The sequence below is a fragment of the Populus euphratica genome, unplaced genomic scaffold (genome assembly GCF_000495115.2).
Source record: "Populus euphratica unplaced genomic scaffold, PopEup_1.0 scaffold86.1, whole genome shotgun sequence".
Lineage (NCBI taxonomy): Eukaryota > Viridiplantae > Streptophyta > Magnoliopsida > Malpighiales > Salicaceae > Populus > Populus euphratica.
This window is the reverse complement of record NW_011499880.1, coordinates 132,923-155,688: the sequence shown is the minus strand read 5'-3', so window position 1 is coordinate 155,688 and position 22,766 is coordinate 132,923. Positions and strand designations below refer to the sequence as shown.

General features: G+C 30.7%; 2 protein-coding genes across 4 annotated transcripts; one reads left to right on the top strand and one right to left on the bottom strand.

Annotated features, from left to right (window-relative positions):
• Positions 1-3,497: 3,497 nt before the first annotated feature.
• Positions 3,498-5,738, top strand: LOC105129146 (myb-related protein 305-like). Its single transcript, XM_011031089.1, has 4 exons — positions 3,498-3,807; positions 3,941-4,070; positions 4,552-5,554; positions 5,669-5,738. Exons 1-3 carry the CDS (start codon positions 3,675-3,677, stop codon positions 5,339-5,341), a joined length of 1,053 nt encoding a protein of 350 aa, XP_011029391.1. The 5' UTR covers positions 3,498-3,674; the 3' UTR covers positions 5,342-5,554; positions 5,669-5,738.
• Positions 5,739-11,143: 5,405 nt separating this feature from the next.
• On the bottom strand, positions 11,144-21,619 carry LOC105129144 (ubiquitin carboxyl-terminal hydrolase 14-like). 3 transcript variants are annotated; one of them, XM_011031086.1, is made up of 21 exons: positions 21,483-21,619; positions 21,231-21,444; positions 20,592-20,763; positions 20,055-20,167; positions 19,613-19,949; positions 17,622-17,716; positions 16,742-16,875; positions 16,602-16,658; positions 16,347-16,424; positions 16,196-16,250; positions 16,071-16,109; positions 15,626-15,706; positions 14,668-14,866; positions 14,527-14,584; positions 14,336-14,458; positions 14,144-14,232; positions 13,963-14,052; positions 12,839-13,009; positions 12,596-12,714; positions 12,350-12,482; positions 11,144-11,704 (listed from the first exon to the last, which is right to left on the bottom strand). In XM_011031086.1, the coding sequence occupies exons 2-21, from the start codon at positions 21,324-21,326 to the stop codon at positions 11,526-11,528; spliced, it is 2,418 nt and encodes an 805-aa protein (XP_011029388.1). In that variant the 5' UTR covers positions 21,327-21,444; positions 21,483-21,619; the 3' UTR covers positions 11,144-11,525. The 3 variants fall into 3 exon arrangements, with proteins under 3 accessions (XP_011029388.1, XP_011029390.1, XP_011029389.1); XM_011031088.1 differs by having other exon boundaries at positions 14,336-14,452; XM_011031087.1 differs by having other exon boundaries at positions 16,071-16,106.
• Positions 21,620-22,766: the final 1,147 nt, after the last annotated feature.

The window sequence follows — 22,766 nt, the reverse complement described above, 5'->3', positions numbered from 1 at the left end:
ATATAATCTTAACTTTCCTTGTCATATAGAATTATTTGACATAAAAACCAATAATTTTGGTGGTCAAAATCTTTACAAACGACTATTTTTTCTCTTAAAACTAGAATTCAATGACCCAATCTCTCTTCCAACAAAAAAAAAACATAAAAAAAAAATGAAGTTTGATATTAAAATATATTTTATTTTAAAGAATTAAAATGATCTTTTCAAATAAATTGCAGAGACACCACCTATTTTATTCATGTTTTTCACTTTAATTATTTATTTTTCAATTCAATCTTCACCTATAAAAAAGATCCAATTAGATTTTAATTTTAGTTTAAAATAGTTCAATTATATAAAAAAAATAGTTTGAGTATCACATTAATTTGTTTTTAAAATCAATTATTCCAATCCACGGTAATTCATGAGAGAGTATATAGTAAAGATAGATCAATGAAGATGACGCACTTTTTAACTTCATAATTAATGTGTTATTGTATGTGTGTATATTACTGTGTACTTCAAATGGATAGATTATAATCAATAGTATTCAAACTTCAGCCCAAGATTCTCTTCAATCTGTACTTCACCTTCCAAAGTCAAGGTAGCTTTAAACCACCTCAATTGAGCTACGCGAGTTGTGACATGTGAAGGAATTGCATCTCCCCAACCCTATAAGACGTCTTGTCGCTCGATATATTCTAAATATGGGAAGTCATTGAATTGGAGAAAGAACTCACAATATCTTCTGTTCAGGAAAACAATCAACAGCGGTGAGTAGCAAGTACATGCATCCTTCGCGATTAAGTTCAGAGTTCGAAGGTCCTGCCACAGATTTTGAAACTCGTTTTCAGCTGTTGTTATTTAAAAAATATATTTAAAAATATTAAAATTTTTAATTTTTTTATTGTTTTAATACAATAATATCATAAATAATTTTTTTTAAAAAAATATCTTTAAAAACAATAATAACCACATTTTCTCCGGCGCAAACATATCAAGCAAATGCAAGGGCTGCAGCAAAATAAAAAGCTTGGGGTTCCAATTATTTAGAAAAATATTAAAAATACTCGAATTGAAAATGAAAGCCTCCAACCTTTTTCTGAAAACTGTGGGCTTTGAATTAGTTGTGGATATATATATATATATTCGTCATTTATTTATATTAGAGAATGTCACGCATGGGCATTATTTATATTAGAGAATGTCACGCATGGGAGGTATCCTTTGGTTCATTACCATATCCTGTTTCTACTTCTTAATGTTTTTTTTTTTCTGTGTTTTTCTTATTTTCAAGTGAAAATTTTTTATATTTAAAATTTGCATATGTTAAGTATTATTTAAAATTAATTTTATCGGATAAAGTAAAAATATAAATTTAAACTCGTTGATTGTGGATATTAAAACTATAATATGATATTAACAAATAATATAAATCCAAGAATTTAAACTGTGTTTTATATCACTCAACATCATTTGCATTAAAACGGCACCTGATTACGTGGTGTAGCTAAAATAGAGAGTTAGCTAGCTATGTGGAGGATTAATTAATGATCTTTTTGTTTACTGTAAAATAGTTTTATTTAAGAGAATGATTGATATAAAAAGTGCATTTTTAGAAAGTGAATGATTTTTTAATATTGATAATAAAATAAAAAATAAAATAAAAAATAATTTATAAATATTTTAATTTTTTTCAAGTTTATTAAAAGAATATGAATCAAATCTGATAGATAAAAAAATTAAAAAAAAATTAATTGCATAAATTATTTTAAATAAAGCAAATGTAATAAAAAAATAAAAATTAAATATGAAAGATAAAAAAATCAAAACATGATAAAATTAAAAAATATATTATAAATTATTTCAAATAAATAATGATAAAAAATAAAAATAAAAATTGATAAATAAATAATTTCAAGTAACAAAAGAATAAGAGAAAAAATAATAATTCAAATAATAAAGATCAAATTTGATATAAAAATAAATGAAATTAAATTTTAAATGATAAAATTAAAAAATATAAATATTTGAAATAAAATATGTAATAAAAAATATTATAAAATTTAATATAATCAATAAATCATAAGATATTTTTTAATTTCTTGTAATTTCTAAAAAATTATTTTTCATCTAAAATAAAAAAAATACTTTTCAAAAAATAAAGCTATATTCTTATTCAATCAAAAAATATTTTTTTATTAATTAATTCAAAAAATAAAGCTTTATTTTTATTCGATCAAAAAATATTTTTTTATTAATTAATTTTTATAATAATAAATAAACATATAAAAAATAATTTCCAAATAATCACTCATCAAGAGATAAACAACGGTGCCTAAGTTTTTTTCTCTTTCTTTTAAGAACAACAATTAAATTAAGTTCTCTATTGAGATGATGGAAGAGAATAAATGATGCGGCTGATGAGAGGCGTCCACGTGTATAAAAAGGAAATTGCGACTCGAAAGAGCTAGCCTGCTGAGAATCGACCCTTTTAAGTCAAGTCGGCTTGGAGGCATGCACATGCTGAGGGCCTGAGGCTCTGTAGCAGAGTCAAATGCTCGAAGCCATACATTAGAACGGATACGTGGCAGTGACAGCCAAAAAATCCCTTGTTTTTGTTCTTCTTCGGTTTCACACGACTGTTTTGGAATACGAGACAGCGAGAGAGACTGCTGGAGGGGGACCACTTTGAAAGAGCCAGCCAAGCACGTATTTTAAGCAATTTACGCTATGTCAAATTAACCACTGCCACGTCATGACTGAGCACACCGGCTCTTATTGGACCCCTTTCTCTTTTTTACCTTTATATACTTTTTTTTTCTCCTCGTTTTTCAAAAAAATAAAATAAAATTATATTTATTTTTGTGTTTTAAGAATATTTTTTAAAAAATTAAATTTTATTTTTTTTTTTCTCCTCGTTTTTCAAAAAAATAAAATAAAATTATATTTATTTTTGTGTTTTAGGAATATTTTTTTAAAAAAATAAATTTTATGTATTTTTTTAATATTTTTAGATCTTTTAATATCTTGATGTTAAAAATAAATTTTTTAAAAACAAAAAATATTATTTTAATAAATTTTTTAATAAAAATAAAAATAATAACTATTACAATACCAGATTTTATATATTTATAATAAATATTTGTCTTACGCTGTCTCTTGGTTAATTAACACAAAAATTAATAAAATATTATTTAATTTTCATAATCAATAATTACCTTTCTATATATATATATATATCAATTCAATCTTTATTTGTGAAAGAAATGCAATTTGTTTTTAATTTTTAATTAATTGAGCAACATACTGTGAATTTTGATGTAAATCTTATAAGTTTGAAATGTAGGACGTAAGCAACCAATAAGCACAAACACAAAATATAAAAAGGTGATTTTCTTTTATTTTTTATTTTTTATTTTTGCCATTGGAAGGATTATCAGCTTTAAAACTAGAAGTGAATGAGATATTTCTTCATAACAAGACACGTACATTCTATGCTGAAGAAAGACGGTACCAAATCCTATTGACTTCTCAAGCTGCTTTTGCTTCTCTTGCTTGAATTCTCTACTCTATATATTTACGCCCATGATCCTCAAATGGAGTAGGGCACTTGCATTACCTCTCCTTCTCCCCCCTCTCCTTCCTCCCTCACACGCGAAATATAGGCATTCAGGGATTTGTGAGTTTACATGGGGAAACCTCCTTCTTGTGACAAAAATGGACTCAAGAAAGGTCCGTGGACTGCAGAGGAAGATCAAAAACTGATCACTTACATTCAGAAACATGGGCATGGAAGATGGCGAATCCTACCCAGAAACGCAGGTATACAAGCTAATTCTCTGTTTATTTAAGTAATGTTAGAACTACTTCGAACTATCTTCTTCTTTTTTCTTCATCACGCTTCTATTATATATAACCTGACTGATGCTTTTGCGATGTTGTTTTCCATATATAGGACTCAAAAGATGTGGAAAGAGTTGCCGTCTCCGGTGGACTAATTACCTGAGACCTGACATCAAGAGAGGGAAATTCTCGGATGAAGAAGAAGAGACAATAATTCAACTGCATGGTATTTTGGGAAATAAGTGAGTACATTTGTTTTTGTCCTGTTCGTGCCCACTTTTTTGTTTTATCATTACTCTACTCCCTGACCATCTATTTGATAGTCAGAGTTTTAATTTAGATATTTGGAAGTATTACAGTAGTTGTTGATTTTTTAAAATAATTATTTTTAATATTAATATATTAAAATAATTTGAAAATATAATAAAAATCAATTTTAAACAAAAATATTTTTAAAATTTTTTAAAAACACGATTCCATTCTGTTTCTAAACACTGTTTTTTTACAAAAAAAAAATATCATGTATAATAATAATAATTTTGAGAGATATAATTTATATGGTCAAATTCTAAAATTATTTTTTAAATATTAAGATTAGATATTCACATATGTAAAAAATAAATAAAATTATCGAGTACAATTTCTATGTTGTCTTGTTTCTTTGGGGCTCGTGTCCCTGTCAATTAGCATCACCATTTCTGTACTCTTTCTTTGGTTACTCAGGTGGTCTACAATTGCTACTCGCTTGCCTGGAAGAACTGATAATGAAATAAAAAACTACTGGAACACCCACATAAAGAAAAGGCTATTGATGATGGGAATTGATCCTGCGACTCACAAGCCACGCCTCGATCTTCTTCAACACTGCTCAGCTCTCAGTTCGTGTCTCCACAACTCATCTCAGCTTAGTATTCCAAGTTTGCTTGGCATTGGACCCATTTTGAACCCAAATCTCTTAAATCTAGCCACTTCTTTCCTGTCATGCCAAGGCAATATTAGCCAAGATGTGAGTCCAAGACATTTTCCAGAAAGCCAGCGTAGAAATAACCAAGTCAATGATCAATTTCAATGCTTACAGCCAAACGAGCTCCAAAACCAAGCCCAAGCTTGCACGAACACATCGGGTGCTCAATCTCTAAATGAAACCCAAATTAGTGAAGCCAATTTGGAGCAACTTATTTCTAGTAATCCCACCAACTTTAGCTGCCAAAATTCTTTACAAAGTTCGTGGCATGCCATTGAAGAGACTCCCAACGTTAGTGAAAGTTTGATGTCAAGCTATGTTTATCATGACTGTAATAATAAACCCGTCATCAACGATGTTTCCTTTGAGACACTACCAAGTCTGAGTTTTGGTTCGCTTCTATCAACACCTTCATACAACACAACTCCCTTGCATTCTTCATCGACAACTTATGTCAATGTTAGCGATGAAGACGAAAAGAGTATTTATTGCAGTGATATGTTGTCTTTTGATATCCCCAGTTGCTTGGATGGCTACAGGCTTGTATGAACAAAAATATTGGGGCATTGTTGATACCCACAATAAATAAAAGGATGTTTGTATATTATTATCATGGTCAAATGTGGCAATGGGATTTTTGAAAAGACTATGGTGTGATCGAAGCAGATCTAAGGCTGATGTTTTAGACACTGTAGTAGTTAGGGCTAGAACAGCCAAAATCCTGAGGATGATAGCTGGGCTTAGAACACATCATGGGCGGAGGTAATGGGATTTTAAAAAAGACTATGGTGTGATCGAAGCAGATGTAGTAGTTAGGGCTAGAACAACCAAAATCCTGAGGATGCTTGCTGGGCTTAGAACACATCATGGGCGGAGTGTCCATGTAGATACCCGTTGGGAGTTTTTCCTGTCTAGTCTCAGCGAAGAAATTATAGTCTTCCAAGCATCGGGCGCTCGTTTCCTTGTATTAGATGGACTAAGAGTTAACGCTCAAATGAATGATTTTCTTGTTTAAGACTGACTCTTGATCGTTATTTTTTCTACTCAGTCGAAAAAAATTAGATCTAAGAATTAGTTTAAAAGGATGTTTCATTATAATTCTTTGACCTACCCTTGACACAATTTCAATGTAATATATCTTTCTTGGAATTTAGCTTTCTTGTAATGATTTATTACTTTATGTTTTATCTTTTATGTCATTTATTTTCTTGAGCTTATTGTTTTCTTTACAATTTATGTGTTTATTTATATTTATTATTTATTTAGATGCTTTTTATTTATTTATTGCTCTTACTTTCAAAGCTATCTAATATTTATTCTTAGTTTTGGATATCATCACCTTAATGTAAACTTATATAGTTTCTCGTAATAGATTTTTATGGTTTATTAACATGTGAACCAATCAATAAATAGTATTTTGCCAACAATTGTACCTATAATTTATGTGAACTCTCTAATCAATAAATAGTATTTTGCCAACATGTCAATTGTACCTATAATTTATGTGAACTCTTTTAGTCTCACTATGATAGATTTGCATGATAATCAGTAAACCTTTTGGTTTCTTTTATTAATTAGTATAGCTCTTGATACTCTTTGGTTTCTTTTATTAATTAGTATAGCTTAGTACTAGAGTAAACAATATTTAGTTTTGAATTTGAATAATACTTAAGATTATGATCATTAATTTAAACATAATTGTTTAAGATTTAATAAAAACTTGTGATACATGATCCATATGAGATTTATTATCAATTATTTAGTTAAAGCCTCATATGATTTGTTACCTCTTCACATATTAAGTCAAAAATATTTCTTTCTAACTTTAAAAGAAAAAAAGATATTTCATTGACAATATATAAATTGGCATGCTTGATAGGACATAGACAAGAGGCCAAATCTGAAACCTAAAGATGATACCCAATCATATAAACCAAAAACTAAGAATAACATCATGGATAAAATTATCATGAATGTTTTTCTTAAGTATCAAATTACTTCAATATCAATATGAATGAAAATATTAGAGAATTCAAACCTTTATATTCTCATAATTTCCTCAAATCATCCTTGTAGGGGTGTTTAAGTTCAACTTACACCCTTGAGCACACCAATACCATTAACTATAGGGATTTTTTTCTATACCATTAGTTTTTTTAAAATAATTGAGTTGGGTTATTTTTTGGCTACTCTTTAAAGTGTGTAACATTGTTGATTTGTAAATTAAAATGATAATATAACATTGTTAATTTGAAAATTAAAGTAGAAAAAGAAGAATAATGTTTAACTTTCTCACCTTTTCAGTTATACATTTTTTTCTTTGGAAATTACAAATGAAAAACCTTGAAAATCTTAATGCATCATCCAATAGCACTACCCCTACATCAACCAATACCTCAACTTTAAGCACTAATCCAACATCAATCATTTTAGGAACCACCATGGGTAGTAAAGGTAAACAACTTCAACTCTTTTTATCAAGGAAAAAATCCTATAATAATAAAAAAATCATATATTTAAGATCACTTTATAGAACTTGATGTTGATCTTGAAGCCTATAAAGTCGAACGTAATTATTATGAAAAATATTATGCATGTTGTCTTATCCTTAATGATATAAATAATATGTGGAGTCATTTAAGAGTATGCAAAATGTTTTCTTTTGTAGTTAATAGGAAACAAAAGGTTTTGGTATTAAAACCTAAAAAAAAGAAGGATGAAATAAGAGACCAAAATGTGAAAACTCTTAAGGTAATAGATTATAATTATGATAAGTGTAGACAAGCACTAGAAAAATTATTATAATTAATGAGTTTCCTTTTAATTTTATAAAAGGTTAGGAATTTAAATTATTTTCTAAAATTGTGAAACTTAGATTTGATGTTTCTTCTATTATGAAAGATTGTTTGAAAATTTAATTAGAAAAGGAGGAGAAATTAAGTATTACTCTTAGGGATTAACGGTTGTGCTTAATAACTAATAGATGAACATTAATCCAAAATATTAACTATGTGTTTGATAGCTCATTTGATTGATAATGAATGAAATATGTATTAAAAATTTCTTAATTTTTATCAAGTTTCTAATCATATAGGTGAGATAATTTGTTAAGTTATTAAAAATTATTTGTTAGAATGGGAAATTGATAAAGTTTTGACTGCTACAATAGACAATGCAAACTTTAATAATATGATGATTTTATATTTAAAAAATATAATGAAAGATTAGACAAATGTTATATTGTCAAATATATATTTGCATGTTAGATGTTGTATATACATTGTAAACCTCATTATGTGTGTGATGGATTGAAAGAAATTTATTTTTTAGTGGTGAAGATTCAAAATGCAATTAGATTTGTGAGATCTCCACTCTCTAAGTAACTTGAATTTAAGAAATGTGCAGAGAAGTTGCATATAAGGTGTAAAAAATCAATGTGTTTGGATGTTACAATTTAATGGAATTTAACTAATCTTTGTTAGAAGTTACTGAAAAATTTAAGAAGGTTTTTATGAGGTTAGGTGAAAGCAACCCTAGATAAATAAGTTAATTTATGGAGTTTGATTCAAAAAGAAAAAAAATTCATAAGGTCACCTAGTTTGGAGGATTGAAAAAAAATGTTTGATATTTGGTAAAGTTCTAAAAGTTCTTTTAAATGGTTACATTAAGATTTCTTGACATATTGCATGTTATATCAAATTTTTTCTTTAATAAATTGATTTGCATGCATATTAACTTGCTGCAACTGTATAAAAGTAAATATATTCTTTTACACGGAATGGAGATAAACATTATATTAAAGTTTGAGATGTAATGGAGTTATAATAAAAATTAGATTTTTTGTCTTATATGATTTTTGTTTTAAATCTACGTTTCAAATTGAAATATGTGAAATTTTATTTTAATAACTTGTATGATGATGATAAAGCATAATTAATAACAAAGAAGATGAAAGATACACTAATAAGTTTGTATGAATTTTATTTGAAAGCTAATGAAGTAGAGCATAATAGTAGACATCAATAGGATGTTAATACTATTGATACCATGGAGGTAAATGATAACTTAAACACTTTGACTCGATTCAAAAGGCATTTATAAAAGGAAGCTAGTGTAGAGAGTGTAAATAAAATTATGAGGTATTTGGTTTATAGTTGTAAGGATTCTAATGATGATAAGTTAGATATGTTAAGTTGGTGTAAGTATAATGCTTTGAAATATAAGATAAATTACTTTTGAAGATATGACAACATGTGTTAATTATTCATATATCAATAGTGACTTCTGAATCATCCTTTAACATTAGCTAGTCATATACTCGATCAATTCTAAAATTCATTATCTTTAGCATTAATTCAAGCACTTATTTATTATCAAAATTAGTTGCATCTTGAGCCAATTTCAACCGACATTAGAACCGTGATATATGATATTGAAACTAACAAAAATCTTGAGTAATATAATTTTTCTTGTAAATTGATATATTTTATTTTATGATTTAGTAATTAATATATTTTCAATCTAACATGTCTAATTTTTTATTTTGTAGAATATGGTGAAAAGTTGCATCTAATAACAAATGATAATTAATTTAAAAATCGGGGGTTTTTTTAGAATGTATGATAAAAATACTATTTTTATTTTTATTTTTTCTAATTTAATATATATAATTCTAGATTTTGAAGAAATAAAAAGAAAGGAAAAGAAAATATAGAAGCGAAATCCTTTTCTAGAACATACGAAAATTTGAAAAGTCAAAGTTTAATTACATTGTCCATATAAACAAAACAAATTGACTCTCCATTGTTGAAAAATTTAGGAGATTATTCGGATGTTCAATGAATCAAACAATACGTAAAAACTCCCTATGCCATGATATTGCCTTGTAAATTTTTTCTGCCGTAGTTGAATTGCGTTATAATTTTTTTTCCCTATGAGTGATGCGAAATGGGACTTTTAATTAGTAGTATGAAATTTATTTTTTAGTATAAGCTGTTGATAAAATGAAGTACACTGCCATGATAAATCAATTTAGTTCTTTTGAATCTTTGAAAAACAGATTGAATGAGATTTTATTGCAGGGAAGGTTTTGATGTTTATTAAGAAATCTTTCAGCAATATTCTTAATTTGCTTCTTGACTATGAAGATTTATTATGTTCTTGGCATGATATGTTTTGTAACAATATTTGCTTCTCTCTGTTGTTTCTCTTTAAAGGTAATAACTTTCTTTACGAGTCTGCAATACTTTGCAAATTTGGATTTTATTGACTTGTTGGTATTTGTTGTGAGATTTCTCCTCCCATTAGAGATTTGAGTAACTAGATTTCTAGTAAAAAAAAAAAGGACAATTAGAATAGACTTTTTACATCAATTACAAGGCTTTTAAAACCCTTAAAAAATCACAAAGAGCCCCATAAAGAAAATGTGTTTTCATGGTTTTTTATATAAATTAACCTAATCAAACTGGTTTGGATTCAGTTTTTTTTTTAGTTTTTTTTTTTAAAATCAGTTTTGTTTTTAACAAACTGAATGAGTTTTTTTTTTAAAAAAATCAGTTTTGTTTTTAACAAACTGAAAATATTCACCCTTGACACTGTCGAAAAACATTGCAACCTAAGTGGAAAAAAAAATACAAAAAATATTGTCTAGATTATAGCCAAGCCAGGCCAGGCCAATTTAGCTAAAAATATTACTGCCACCACTATTGACGGTTCCCTTCGTCTTTCAATGCAAAAACGTGAATTGGACAGTGGTTCTTCCCATTGCTTTCATGTAATCCATAAGCATATGGTCTTCTTAAAGTTATCTCCAGATTCATATAATGGTGATTAAAAGTATAATAATAATAATGTTTCTTTTTTCATAATAATTTTTACTCAGAAATATATTAAAATAATTTTTTTTTAAAAAAATTATTTTAAATATATATGATATAAAAGCATCAAAAGAAATAAAAATTAAATTAAATTTTTTTAGAAACATTTATAAAACACAAAATCAAAAGAAAGAAATAAAAATTAAATTAATTTTTTTTTGAAACATTTATAAAACACAAAATCAAAAGGCTAATAAACCCAATTATAAAAAATAGAATGGGTTTGATGGTTAAAAGGCAAGCGAGTATGCATCCTCAAATGAGACGACACCTAGCTGCAGGAATAAAACGTAAAGCAAATCTCCAGGTGGATTTGCAAGACACTGTTCATCCTAAAATCGAACGAAAGATAAAGGAATGTGCTTCTTTCAGAATTCCTTTAAAAGATTTACAGAATATTAAGAGCTTAAAAAGGTCAATTAGAAAATGTATTCTCTTTGTGAATTGCAGAAAATAGGGAGGCAGTATCAGTGAAGAATAACAAAATAAAGTTCTTTTTTGTTATCTGAATATGGAGATAACAAAAATCATTGATATTGACAGATAAAGGAGTAAGATGAAGGAGATGGCAGGTCATCACATGTTTCCACATTCAAATTCTAATACTACTCACCCTCATATGTTCAATGATTTGATTTTTTCATATTATTTTGAAAAGAGGATCAACTATGTCTAGAATTAAGGTCACGTACATAGGAAAATTGTTCTGGTCAAGAGGCAAGACTTGCTCCATCAAGCCACAATATGCAAGGCCAAGAACCCATGGACAGTCAACTGTCAGTAATCCAAATGACCGAAATCTTGTTTCTTCTCCCGCTGAATCTCTCCCCCATCCAAAATGTCAAACCCCACACAATTCAGCTGTCAAGCCTCTCAAAGAAGTACAAATACCCCATGTCCTTGGGGGGGTTTATGGAGGCCGCAACCTTGTTGTCGTTGAAGATTACCCATCTGCCATCTTTCAGGACGTGAGCAACATAATGCCCACAGTGCGTAGAGGTTCCCATGTGGCTCACTATCCCAAAAAGCCCGTACCCTGCATTAAGCCACATACAAACTCCTTAATGCGAATGCCAGCCGCTCAAAAGTGCTACCAAGATCAAATGCTAAACAGCTGGTCTTGATCTGAATGATCGATGTTATATGACTCAGATAAAGGAAACGATGCTATGTAGAGAAATGTATGATTTAACAGTTCTAAGAAAATAACAGCAGATGCTGGCAATCCATTGCAGATACATAACATTCCAATCAAATCTGAGCTTCTGAAAACTCTAGGAATAGAAATAAAAGCTCATGGACAGAAAGAAAGGGTTGGGGGGGGGCTCTAAGAAAAGACTTATGTAGCATAATTTGAAGAGAACATTATTGAACCAAAGAAAGTTAGGTTTTGCCTTGTCCTTCCAATAGTCAAAAGTCTTAACCTATCTTTAAGTTGAAAATTAAATAGAACACCAAATATTTAAGGGATCTCCATTAAGGCCGCTATAATGATTTCTAGTGGAAAAGAATGACTACAGAAGGGAAATGCAAATAGAAAATGCACCAGGCCACATAAGATAGATAGCATGTGCACAGGAACAATACACATTCCATCGAAGCAGCCATGTAAGATTCAAAAAAAGTGAGCATTATAAAATGCTTATGATCAATAAAGTGAAGACAAGGGTTCACAACTCACTCCCTCTTCCATCAGGTAATTCAGTGTCATCAGGAGTAGGTTTAGAGCTTGATGTGGAGGTGTCCATGTCAGATGAAACAGAAGCATCAGGATTGTTGAATATCCAATCTGTAGCTTTCTCAATGTCACCACCCTGGAGAGTTCCCATAAAAAAATCATGAAATAGTTTTAGTTTCACAGTTCTTTATACAGCAATGTTGCCAAATGTAATCCTTAAGCCTAAAAGAACAAGAAACATATCTTTACCGATGCTTTAAGTGCCTTCCGAGCAATTTCTTCTTGAAAACCAAATGATAGTAGAGTATCAACTTTCGATTGATCAACCTCATTACCATGTGCCCCTTGGGAAACAGGAACATCTATATCTGAAAGAGGCATGTTATCATATCAATTACAGAAACTGTATTACTACCTCCTACATCACATCCGCCGAAGCTGGATCTCAATAGAAGCTTAGTTCCCTGACAATGAAGCATACATTTTATATACCTGGGTCATCCATGTGAGCAAGCAACCAATTCATAGCCTCTTCCACTCCAGCATTTGAGGTATTTATGGCAGCTTTCTGGCAATGCAGATGATTGAACCCCATTGAGACAAGCTGGGCAACAATATCCTCATTAGCCACAGGGTTATTTGATTCCACCTCTGCCTCAGGGACTGTGCAGTATGAAAGCATGGAAGAAGAATTAAAATAAAACCGCTCTAAATCTCTGCCCAAAACAAAAAACTGAGATAGATGGCCATATACCACCATTAAATAGTGGCAACAACAACACAAGAGCATAGGTTTCACAGATCAGAAACACAAGCATCAATCTATGCAACAATGCAACAATTTATTCTCAAAAAGAAAGATCAACAATTTAGTCTCTATGCCCAACAACTTCAATTTTGTTTCTTCTATTTATTTGTTTGTTTATTTATTGAGGGGGTTATTCAGCAGCAGAGGGACAAAAAATTGAAAACAAAATTTACTTGAGAAAAATTGTCAGTGGTTTTCTAATAATGGAAGAAATGATACAGGTCACCTTAATTCAGTTTAAAGCTAGTGAGCAACTAACATGCAATCTCCTTGTGAACAGTTGATTAAATGGTTAGTCGCAATGTCACCAGTGGAAATGCACCTCATAATTTGGTGGGAATTCTAGGTCACTCATAAAGTTCAGCCACTCACCTCTTCCCCACACCTTCTCCCTAATTTGAGAATGGACAAAAACAATTCAAGGCATAGGGTGACAAGTATGTAATGAGCAGAGCTGTTACAGCGTTGACATATTGTGGTTCAGTGAGTGTTTGGGAATACAGTAGCTTCTGTTTTTAGATGTGTTTCAAAAGAGCGTTTCACTTGAAAAAGCATCACATTGATGCTTTTTTAGTGCTTTTCAATGATTTTGATGTGATGATGTCAAAAATAAATAAATAAATTGAAAAAAAAAATCATTTTGATGCATTTTCAAGTGAAAAACACCTTGCACCACAATATCAAATACTTAGCATGTAGGATAACTTGAATGAATTAACCCGTTACATCTACAAAATTTATCCCAAATTTTCCATAGAAAAAATCAAATAAAATAAAGAACTTGGAAATTCCAAAGAGTATTGTGTACCCCCATCTGGTAACAACTCCTCCCCCGGTTGAAGGCCTTTGCTTCGCATGTAGCTGATATCTATGATATCAGGAACATCTATGTAGACATCTGAACAGATAAAAACAATCAACAATAATTAAAAATCTGTATTGTAGAGACCAACAAAGTAAGAAAAGTGTTGAAGCCATCTAAAATTTACCAAGCTTTTTTGGCACCCAGCCTTCCTCCAATACAAATTTTCGCATGTGCAACACCAAATAATCAGGGAATGAAGTTAGACCAGCAGTCCTGCAGCATATATCCACAAAGGAAAAAAAAATTAGCTCTGCATCAGGGTGTCTGAACATACTAATGACATCATTATAAACCAGAGAAATATCAAAAAGCTTACTTCAGTGCTGTTGTCTTAGCCTTCAAGGCAGTGCTATAGTAATCTTGTATCTCCTCTGGAGCTGAATAATTAGCAAGGCATGCTGCTAGGGGAACCCTTGGACGCACAATTTCATCACTGGACCTGAAACAACTCACTAAACTAAGACAAAATTTAAAATAAAAACAGGATTGCTAAACATTTGTACTTACACATCCTTTCCTTCAGAAATCTTTTCTGCTTTCAATTTGTGGAAGGCTTCTAGTTCTTCTGAATTCCCACATATGTACACTGTTAACATATAACTCCAGGTATATGTTTCAGAGGAAGGAGATAGGACAAAGAAAAAACACCTTTATTCGTAGCTTCATGTAGGGGAATATTCAAAGAGAGAATATAGTCAAGCCTTTTATTGAACCCAACTTTTCCAGATGGACACAGGATACGTTCTTCAATTCCAAACTTGAAACTTCTTGAAGGATCCAACACAGAACTCCCGCCATTAACACGTTCCACTTGATCAAGAAAGTGTAGGAAGAATTCCAATGCATCCTACAAATATGCGGGCATTATATTTCTCGAAATCAGTTGTTCAACAGTAATGGTTGTCTATTAGGCTTCCCCCCACCCACCCAACCGATATTTATTTATTTTTATTTGCAGCTAAGACACAAAAATATTTAGTAAATTGTACCCTCTGCATGATTCTAAATATTTAATCACCAAATTGACTTCCTCTCTCCTAGATTTTTCAACATGCCTCTATATGCTAACTATGGCATATTTGGTGAAGGTTGAATGCATTTTTCAAAGAAAATGTTTCTACATGTATTTTCTTCTTTCCCAAGCATGGAAACCCATTTTTTCAAAACCTATTCTTTCATTTTAGGATCAGACAACAATTGCAATGATCTATTTTGGATAGAGGTAGATTACAAGAATCCCACACTCCACTCGCCCCTCCAAAACAAAAAAGCAGCACACGAGAAAATTTATCTTCATGCACCCAAAGAAAATGGTACAGATTTCTATCAATTTATAAAATCACTGATGTCAAATTTGAATTGTACAAAACCCAGTTATACTATAACTAGAGCCTTCTTATTTCTTATTTTTGTCAACCAAAAAGGGGGGAAATTAATTCATAACCTCATAATTCAAGTTGAATGATTTTCAAATAGCTCGAAGGGAAGACTTTAGAAATTTCACGATTCACATAGCTTCTTTATTATACAATTTAGAATGTTCATCTTCTAAAAGTAATTCATGCATGTGGAAAGCAACAAATTTGCAGTTTCCATTGATTCATACCTGTTGCCTCATGGAAGAAAACTCAGGATGGCTGGCAGCAATAACTGCTTTGAACATACGAGGGGGTATACCTTCCTGTTTCTATTATTTGAAGAAGGATAGAAGAAGATAAATGAGAGAGAAAACAAAAGGGAAACAAAGTGAGATAAGAAAAACAACTAAGGCATATTTCTGAGCAAAAAGACAATAGGGTGTGACATATACAAGAAAATCATACGCATTGAGCTATAATCTGTGTTTTAAAAAGCTTATATAATTAGCTGAAAATTGCATTTGAAATGAAATAATTCAGAATTTGGTAACTATATCCATGACATTCAAAAACTTAAAATTCTACAAGAATTATAACAGCTTATTCATCTCATAATGCAATTTAAGATTTTTAAATCTCCAGCAACAAAATCCAGAGCTAATAAAAGAGGAAAAAGTTAAATAGAAAGCTTACATTGGTTGTTGAGATAGCAGCACTCTCTCCATCATCCTTCTGGACAACAAATAAGAAAAATGCTTATCGGGAAAAAAAAAGTGATCTATTGTATCAAGCACATCATATTGTCCCATTTTCCATACCTCGGGTGCTGGAACCGAGTATTTGCCAGACAGCATACCATGTGCCAGCTTTGTACTGCCACATAATGAACATCAGAGATGAGTAGCAGGAATTTCGTTTTATAATTATCAAGTGAAAAATTGCATAACATTTAATCTGCTTTATACTTACAGCTGCATATTTAAGTCTACAGTTGGATCAGCAGGAGCCATCTCAAATGCCATTTTTAAGCTTTGGTTAGTGTAGTATCTGATGACATTATTGCACCAAATAATGAACAAATAAGCACAATGTCTGACCTAAAAGTGATTGGTGGATGTTTATGTTTGTGCACCACACGCATGTGAATGCAGAAACATTTATATACATATAAATATAGCTATCTATGAATATCTGCATTTTTACTCGTATTTAATGTGGACTAACCGTGAATTGAAGGAACGTGTTGAGAACACAACTTGCATTGTTGCTGCCATGTAGCAGCTGCCAGGAAAAACAAAATTAGTAAACATGAAAGCCAAACAAATGCATGGTTCAAGACATCACTTGATGAAGTCCAAGGTTACCTGTTTCCAAGATTCGCAAGTCCTGTATAACCAGGTCCATGAATGAGTTCGGAATCCTGTCCACTTTCCTGAATTCGGTTCCAATCAAAGTTGGTATTCTGGTCAAGTTCCTTCTCAGCAGTAGTCATTTCAGTCTGAAAACAAGAAATTGATATTGGTAGTTGGTCAAACCTGAAGGGTGAATCATTATTGATGAGACATCATGGTATTAAATTATGTCAAAAACTGGCAAACTCGGCCAAAATGACAAAAAGATGATGTTAAATGAAAAATAATGCCTGCTCCTTAATAGCAAGTGATAAATTGTGACAAAAATGCAGCAAACACAATGAAACATAAACCAATAGAAACACATTCCAAACCGCATATAAGACAAACCAGAGCTCTTCAGAGTTTAGTTTTACAAAGCTGCTCAAAACTTGACTAAAAATCAAAATCCTCCAACTTTGTTGATTATTTCCAAACTACAGCTGCGAATGTGAAATACTGATGATCATTAAGACATGATATTGTCAAAACATATCATTGTGGCATAAAATATATAGACCAAAAACCGATCATGTCCCCATAATGCAAATGCATATAGATGGCCATCTTTACACCATTAGTTTTCTTATTCACTGTTATCAAAAACTCTACCAACTATGAATAACAAGAACTTCCCTGTAATACTCATATCAGCATAGAATAAATATAGGTACAAATTTCCTTAAGCTTCCAAATCAAGGGTAATGTCAAAAATAGTTCCATTTCATCCATCATCACAAAAGGATAAAGAGAATGGCATGAAAATTGCTTGATAATAACATTTAAAAAAGGGTCAACCTAAATGTCATATGTACCGCTTAATAGTTCACAGTAAACAGCACAGATGACTAACCTTTTGTAAGGCAGAAAAATCAATGCCGAAAAATGCCAAATGTTGTGCTAAAAGCGGGTCCACAACACTATCATCCTCTGGATATGAGAAAACATCTGCGCTACCACAATATGTACAAATGGTTAGTTCTGAGGTTGTGCAAAACAAATCCTCAAAGAATAATTATGAAAAAACTGGAGTGTATGGAATGTTAAACCAAAGACACCTAAAATCCTCAAAGAATAATTACGAAAAAACTGGTGTATGGAATGTTAAACCAAAGACACCTTTTCTCTCTCTTCTTCAAATCAACAAGACAACAAATCCATACAAGCAGAATTAACTATGGAAAGTCAGCAAAGCCCCAAGATTCCCAGGCTGTCTCTACCAGTCGCTTGCACATTTGTGTATTGTCCATCTTAGTCTATGAGTTTTATGTGTTCCCTTCAATGTTAAAGTTAGATCTCTTTCCTTTAACTAACCATTGGGCACCATTATAACATCGATTCAATACTAACAAGCCTTAATTTCATCCTTCAAGATTTTCCTAAGCTACTTAATTAAAAATAAAAAATTTGGCACGGGGAAATTTCTTCCATATTCTTGGCATAATAATGTTTATTGCATTATTTCATTAATGGTTAAGATTTCTAGGTTTTGAAGAGTTTAAGAAGAGTCCAATATGCAGCTTGGTAAATCAAGCATAACTTTAATCCATCCATTGGATCGAGCTGAAATTTTAACAAAAGATTTTGAAGGCCCTGTTTTCTATTAGGTTAAAATTGCATGATGATCAGAGATCGGAAAGGCATTCAAAAAAGGCTCAGAACTTACTATCCGGGATTGTCCTTACTTACCTTGTTGTATTTGGATTCTTTTTCATATTTACGACTTTTAATTTAATTTAATATTTTACTATTTCGAAATCCTAATTTTACATGGATTCTATTAATTAGGTAAGTTTTAATTAGGAATCCTTTTTCTATAAAGGATTTTAGTTTTAATTAAGAATCATTTCCCATAAAGGATTTTAAGACTAATATAAATAGAGATGTCAAGATTTCTTTAAATTTCTCTACAACATCAAAATTAATGCTCGGTGGCTTGGCTGCTACATTCTACAACATCGCATTTTGTTCATTTCTTTCAAATTTCATTAGAAACATAACTGAGGAATACCTAGCAGCTTTTCAAGAAGGCAAGTAAATCCTTCAAACATGCTGCAAGTGCATGATTAGGATGTATCATCACAAAAAGTAAACTCCCCAGTTTCTGTTCTTTTAATGCTCCAACTTCCTAGTCTATGATTTCTAACTTTCCGCCAATTGCAATTGCATTTTGTTAATAAGCAATAATGCACCAACTACTTAAGTTAAAAGCTGCTCATAACATCAAATTGTGGCAAAAGTTTTACAGATAGATCCTATCATCTTCCCAAGATTACTGGACAAGGACTTTTAACTTCTACAGATAAACCTTTTAGAAATCAGAAGCGTAGATACACTGTAGAGATTGTGAGGTTTTATTCTAGCAGCACCCTTTGGTGCCTGTTAGAGATGTCAGACAAAGATTTACTTATCACATACATAGTGCACAATCATTAATCCACTTCATATTGTTCAATACATGCTATAATTTGTCCTCAGTAACCTTCAAATCACTCATGACACTCAATTAAAGAACATACATCAAGCAAATGGAAGGATGCACAAATTTTCATGTGGGCAACTATCATTTTGACCCAGCATCTAACTTCTGCCTCTTTTAGGAATCTACTCCTAGTTGAGTACACTCATCACATTGCTTAATGGTGTAGCATACACAATAACATTAAAAAAAATGAACCATGTAACTGCTTGTAATGGTGCAAGGAGTGAACAGATACAATTTTGACTTTCTACCCTTCATTCAAAAGATGCATGATTTTGGCATTTAAATGCAAGCACATAGCTAAGCAGAGAAAATTATTATATGGGAAATTTCAAATCCTTCACAATGCAAGTTGGTATCACCTGCTGCTTCAAGATCAGCGGTAATTGTCCCAAGCTTCACAGCAAGAGGGTAGCTTGTCTCCTTGTAATGTTCAATGGCGTGGTTGTTGCCTCCAGTTCCATCAAAATTCTTTCGCCCACAAAGAATCATTCCATCAGTAAGATTTAGCCACAAATTATCTTTTTTGTCACACTTGGCACATTTCCATCCAGATGGTGGGACAATAACACCATTGTCAATCTGTGGTAAATTCATTGCATATGCACTAACTTGCTTCTTATCAGCTGTCCAGGCAGCAAGTTGCTCTTTCCTCTCTGCACCTTCAGCCATTATGATAGCATCAACAGCCAACCTTACCTGCGGTATTAGGCAAACACTAGCCACAATAAGGTCTTCTTCTGGGTGGTAAAAATTTATTTATATTAAAAAACTAAAAGAAATGACTAATGAACAATAATGCACCTTCTCTGGCAACTCCACTGAAGGGAATGGAAAAGTAACATAATCAGGTAATATAACTATATTGTGAGTTTCTTCATATTGAGGTTCATTGTTGTCAAATCCCCCTTCAACACCTACAAAAAGATAATTTATATATTTGAGAGAAACGAGGGGAAGCTATCTGATGGCAAGCAAAGAGGTGCTTTTAATGCTTGAAATTCTTTTTTTAAGCCAGTTCTCCTTATAAGCAATAGGGGGATCAAAACAAAAGGATCTATACCAAAGCAGAACCACATCAAACCCAAAAGCTTAAATATTAAATTGTAAGTTTTCATTTCAATATAAATACACCTCTTACAAAATCACTCTCTAAACAATATAACAAATCCAATCAGATGCATGCTCTGTCTCTCAACAAGCTGTATTCATTGGTGATTGCAACTCATAACCAAGTCCCAATATCGATTCCCCCAATCTTCTCTAAGACCACCCCAGTGTCATTGATAAACATTAAATGATCATGAAAGCAGCAATAAAATTACATAAATATTTGATTACCTATAGCCAAAAGAGTTGGTTTCTTGGAAGGCCGATCTTCAGGGACCACCTTCCTGGTTTGCTTTATGTGTAAATAAACAGGGTTTCCAGTTTTCTCATAATTCCAATTCACATAATCTTTCCCAAAAGCAAGAAATGTGGTCATGTCGACAAACAACCCGCCTTCAGCCCTCTGAAATTCATCAAAACAATATATATATATATATATATATATAAAGAATTTTTTCAGTGCAACGAAATAACATAAAATTTAAAAAAAATACAGAATAAAATGGAAATTTATTTCTCTCACTTGCTCGGGAACCAAATAATGAATGTTTGTTTGGCATTGTGATGCAGAGTGTTTTTTTCTTGAAAATACATTAAAATAATTTTTTTCAGAATTTTTTATCATTTTTCACATTAACACATCAAAAGGCTTAAAAATTATGATTTTTCAAGGAAAACACACTTTTAAAAATCATCCAAAAACAAAAGCTATTGACGGGGTCTCAGTACATTTGAGTGAACCACAAAAACGTCACAGTAAGCAAGTAATGGGACTCAGTGAGTTATCATCTACATTACGCAAATTTGCGGTCTTTTCGCTGAAAAATAGCAGTTTTTCGGAAAACAAGCGAAGAACAGATGAAAAAATACCGGAGTTTCGAAGGAGACGCAGCACTCATGCTTGTAGATGCGATTAGTTGGTTCAGGGATCCGAACCCGAGAGAGATTCGATCGGAGCAGCTCCATAGGGTTTATCGTATCGAAACGTTAATTTTTGAAGAGAATTTTAGAGAGAGCTGTCTGTGTTTTCTATTATTTACGCCTCCATGAGGAGGAGGAGGAGGATGAGAGAAAAGTGGAGAATTTGTGCTTTGCCCGAAGGGGGGGAGAAAAGTGGAGAATTTGTGCTTTGCCCTGAGAAAATGCAAGGTCAAGAGTTGATTTTGATTCTGATTTTGTGAGGGAGAAATGAGAAGTGAGCAGCAGGAGAAGGGTTTTGTAGAGTAGAGAGCACAGCACGTCTTTGAGGGTGTGAGAGTACTTGGTGACGTGGCTGAAATTGAATTTGGATGGGTAAGTTCTTCAATTGGATTTTAACAATTGGGTCCATGATCTTTGGTCCACTGTTACTATTTCATTAAAACTTTCGGTGGAAACTAACACTTTTTTTTTTCTTTTTCTTTTTCTTTTGTTTTTGGTTGGGTACTTCAAACTTTTTTTTTAGCATCTCAATTTTATTTAATTTTTTTATCTTTCAAACATTTTTTCATTTTCTTTTATTTATTATGTCATTTGCTTCTTATTTAATAATTATTATTTGATTTTACCAAATTAACCTTCGATAAACTATAAAATAGTACTTGAAATTATAAATACAATTAATTATGGTTTTTAATAATTATTCATAATATTTAAAAAAAAAATTATCACTTACCCTTTTTATTTTTAAATTAATCATTTTGCATTAAATTAACTTGTAATTAGATTTGATGTTTTATTTTAATTGATTTCACATAGGACTCTCACAATGTTAAAAATGAATTTTAATGTTGAGTTAATGTTTCATTTGGTAAGATAAAATTCAATTTTATTAATTTAAATCAATTAAAAATTTAGAAATCTAATTTTAAATTATAATAAACATGTCATTTTTTCTTAAAATATAATATTTTTATTTAGTTTCATGGTTTAAGTTGAATTTAAAAGATTTATTGTTATTTATTAACATATATAATTCTTAATTTATAAAAAAAAATATCACTTACCCTTTTTATTTTTAAATTATTAAAAAAAAAATTATCACTTACCCTTTTTATTTTTAAATTAATCATTTTGCATTAAATTAACTTGTAATTAGATTTGATGTTTTATTTTAATTGATTTCACATAGGACTCTCACAATGTTAAAAATGAATTTTAATGTTGAGTTAATGTTTCATTTGGTAAGATAAAATTCAATTTTATTAATTTAAATCAATTAAAAATTTAGAAATCTAATTTTAAATTATAATAAACATATGTCATTTTTTCTTAAAATATAATATTTTTATTTAGTTTCATGGTTTAAGTTGAATTTAAAAGATTTATTGTTATTTATTAACATATATAATTCTTAATTTATTATTATTATTATTATATATTAGTTTACATTTTAAAAAAATTACGATAAAAAAACATATAAACAAC

Excerpts from the sequence above, each read along its gene's own strand:
- LOC105129144 (XM_011031086.1), bottom strand. The coding sequence starts at position 21,326 with ATGGAGCTGCTCCGATCGAATCTCTCTCGGGTTCGGATCCCTGAACCA. Across the intron at positions 14,233-14,335 it reads GCTAAGACAACAGCACTGAA|GACTGCTGGTCTAACTTCAT; the intron begins GTAAGCTTTTTG and ends TATATGCTGCAG. Across the intron at positions 12,715-12,838 it reads TGCTCACATGGATGACCCAG|ATATAGATGTTCCTGTTTCC; the intron begins GTATATAAAATG and ends TGCCTCTTTCAG.
- LOC105129146 (XM_011031089.1), top strand. The coding sequence starts at position 3,675 with ATGGGGAAACCTCCTTCTTGTGACAAAAATGGACTCAAGAAAGGTCCG. Across the intron at positions 3,808-3,940 it reads AATCCTACCCAGAAACGCAG|GACTCAAAAGATGTGGAAAG; the intron begins GTATACAAGCTA and ends TTCCATATATAG. Across the intron at positions 4,071-4,551 it reads CATGGTATTTTGGGAAATAA|GTGGTCTACAATTGCTACTC; the intron begins GTGAGTACATTT and ends TTGGTTACTCAG.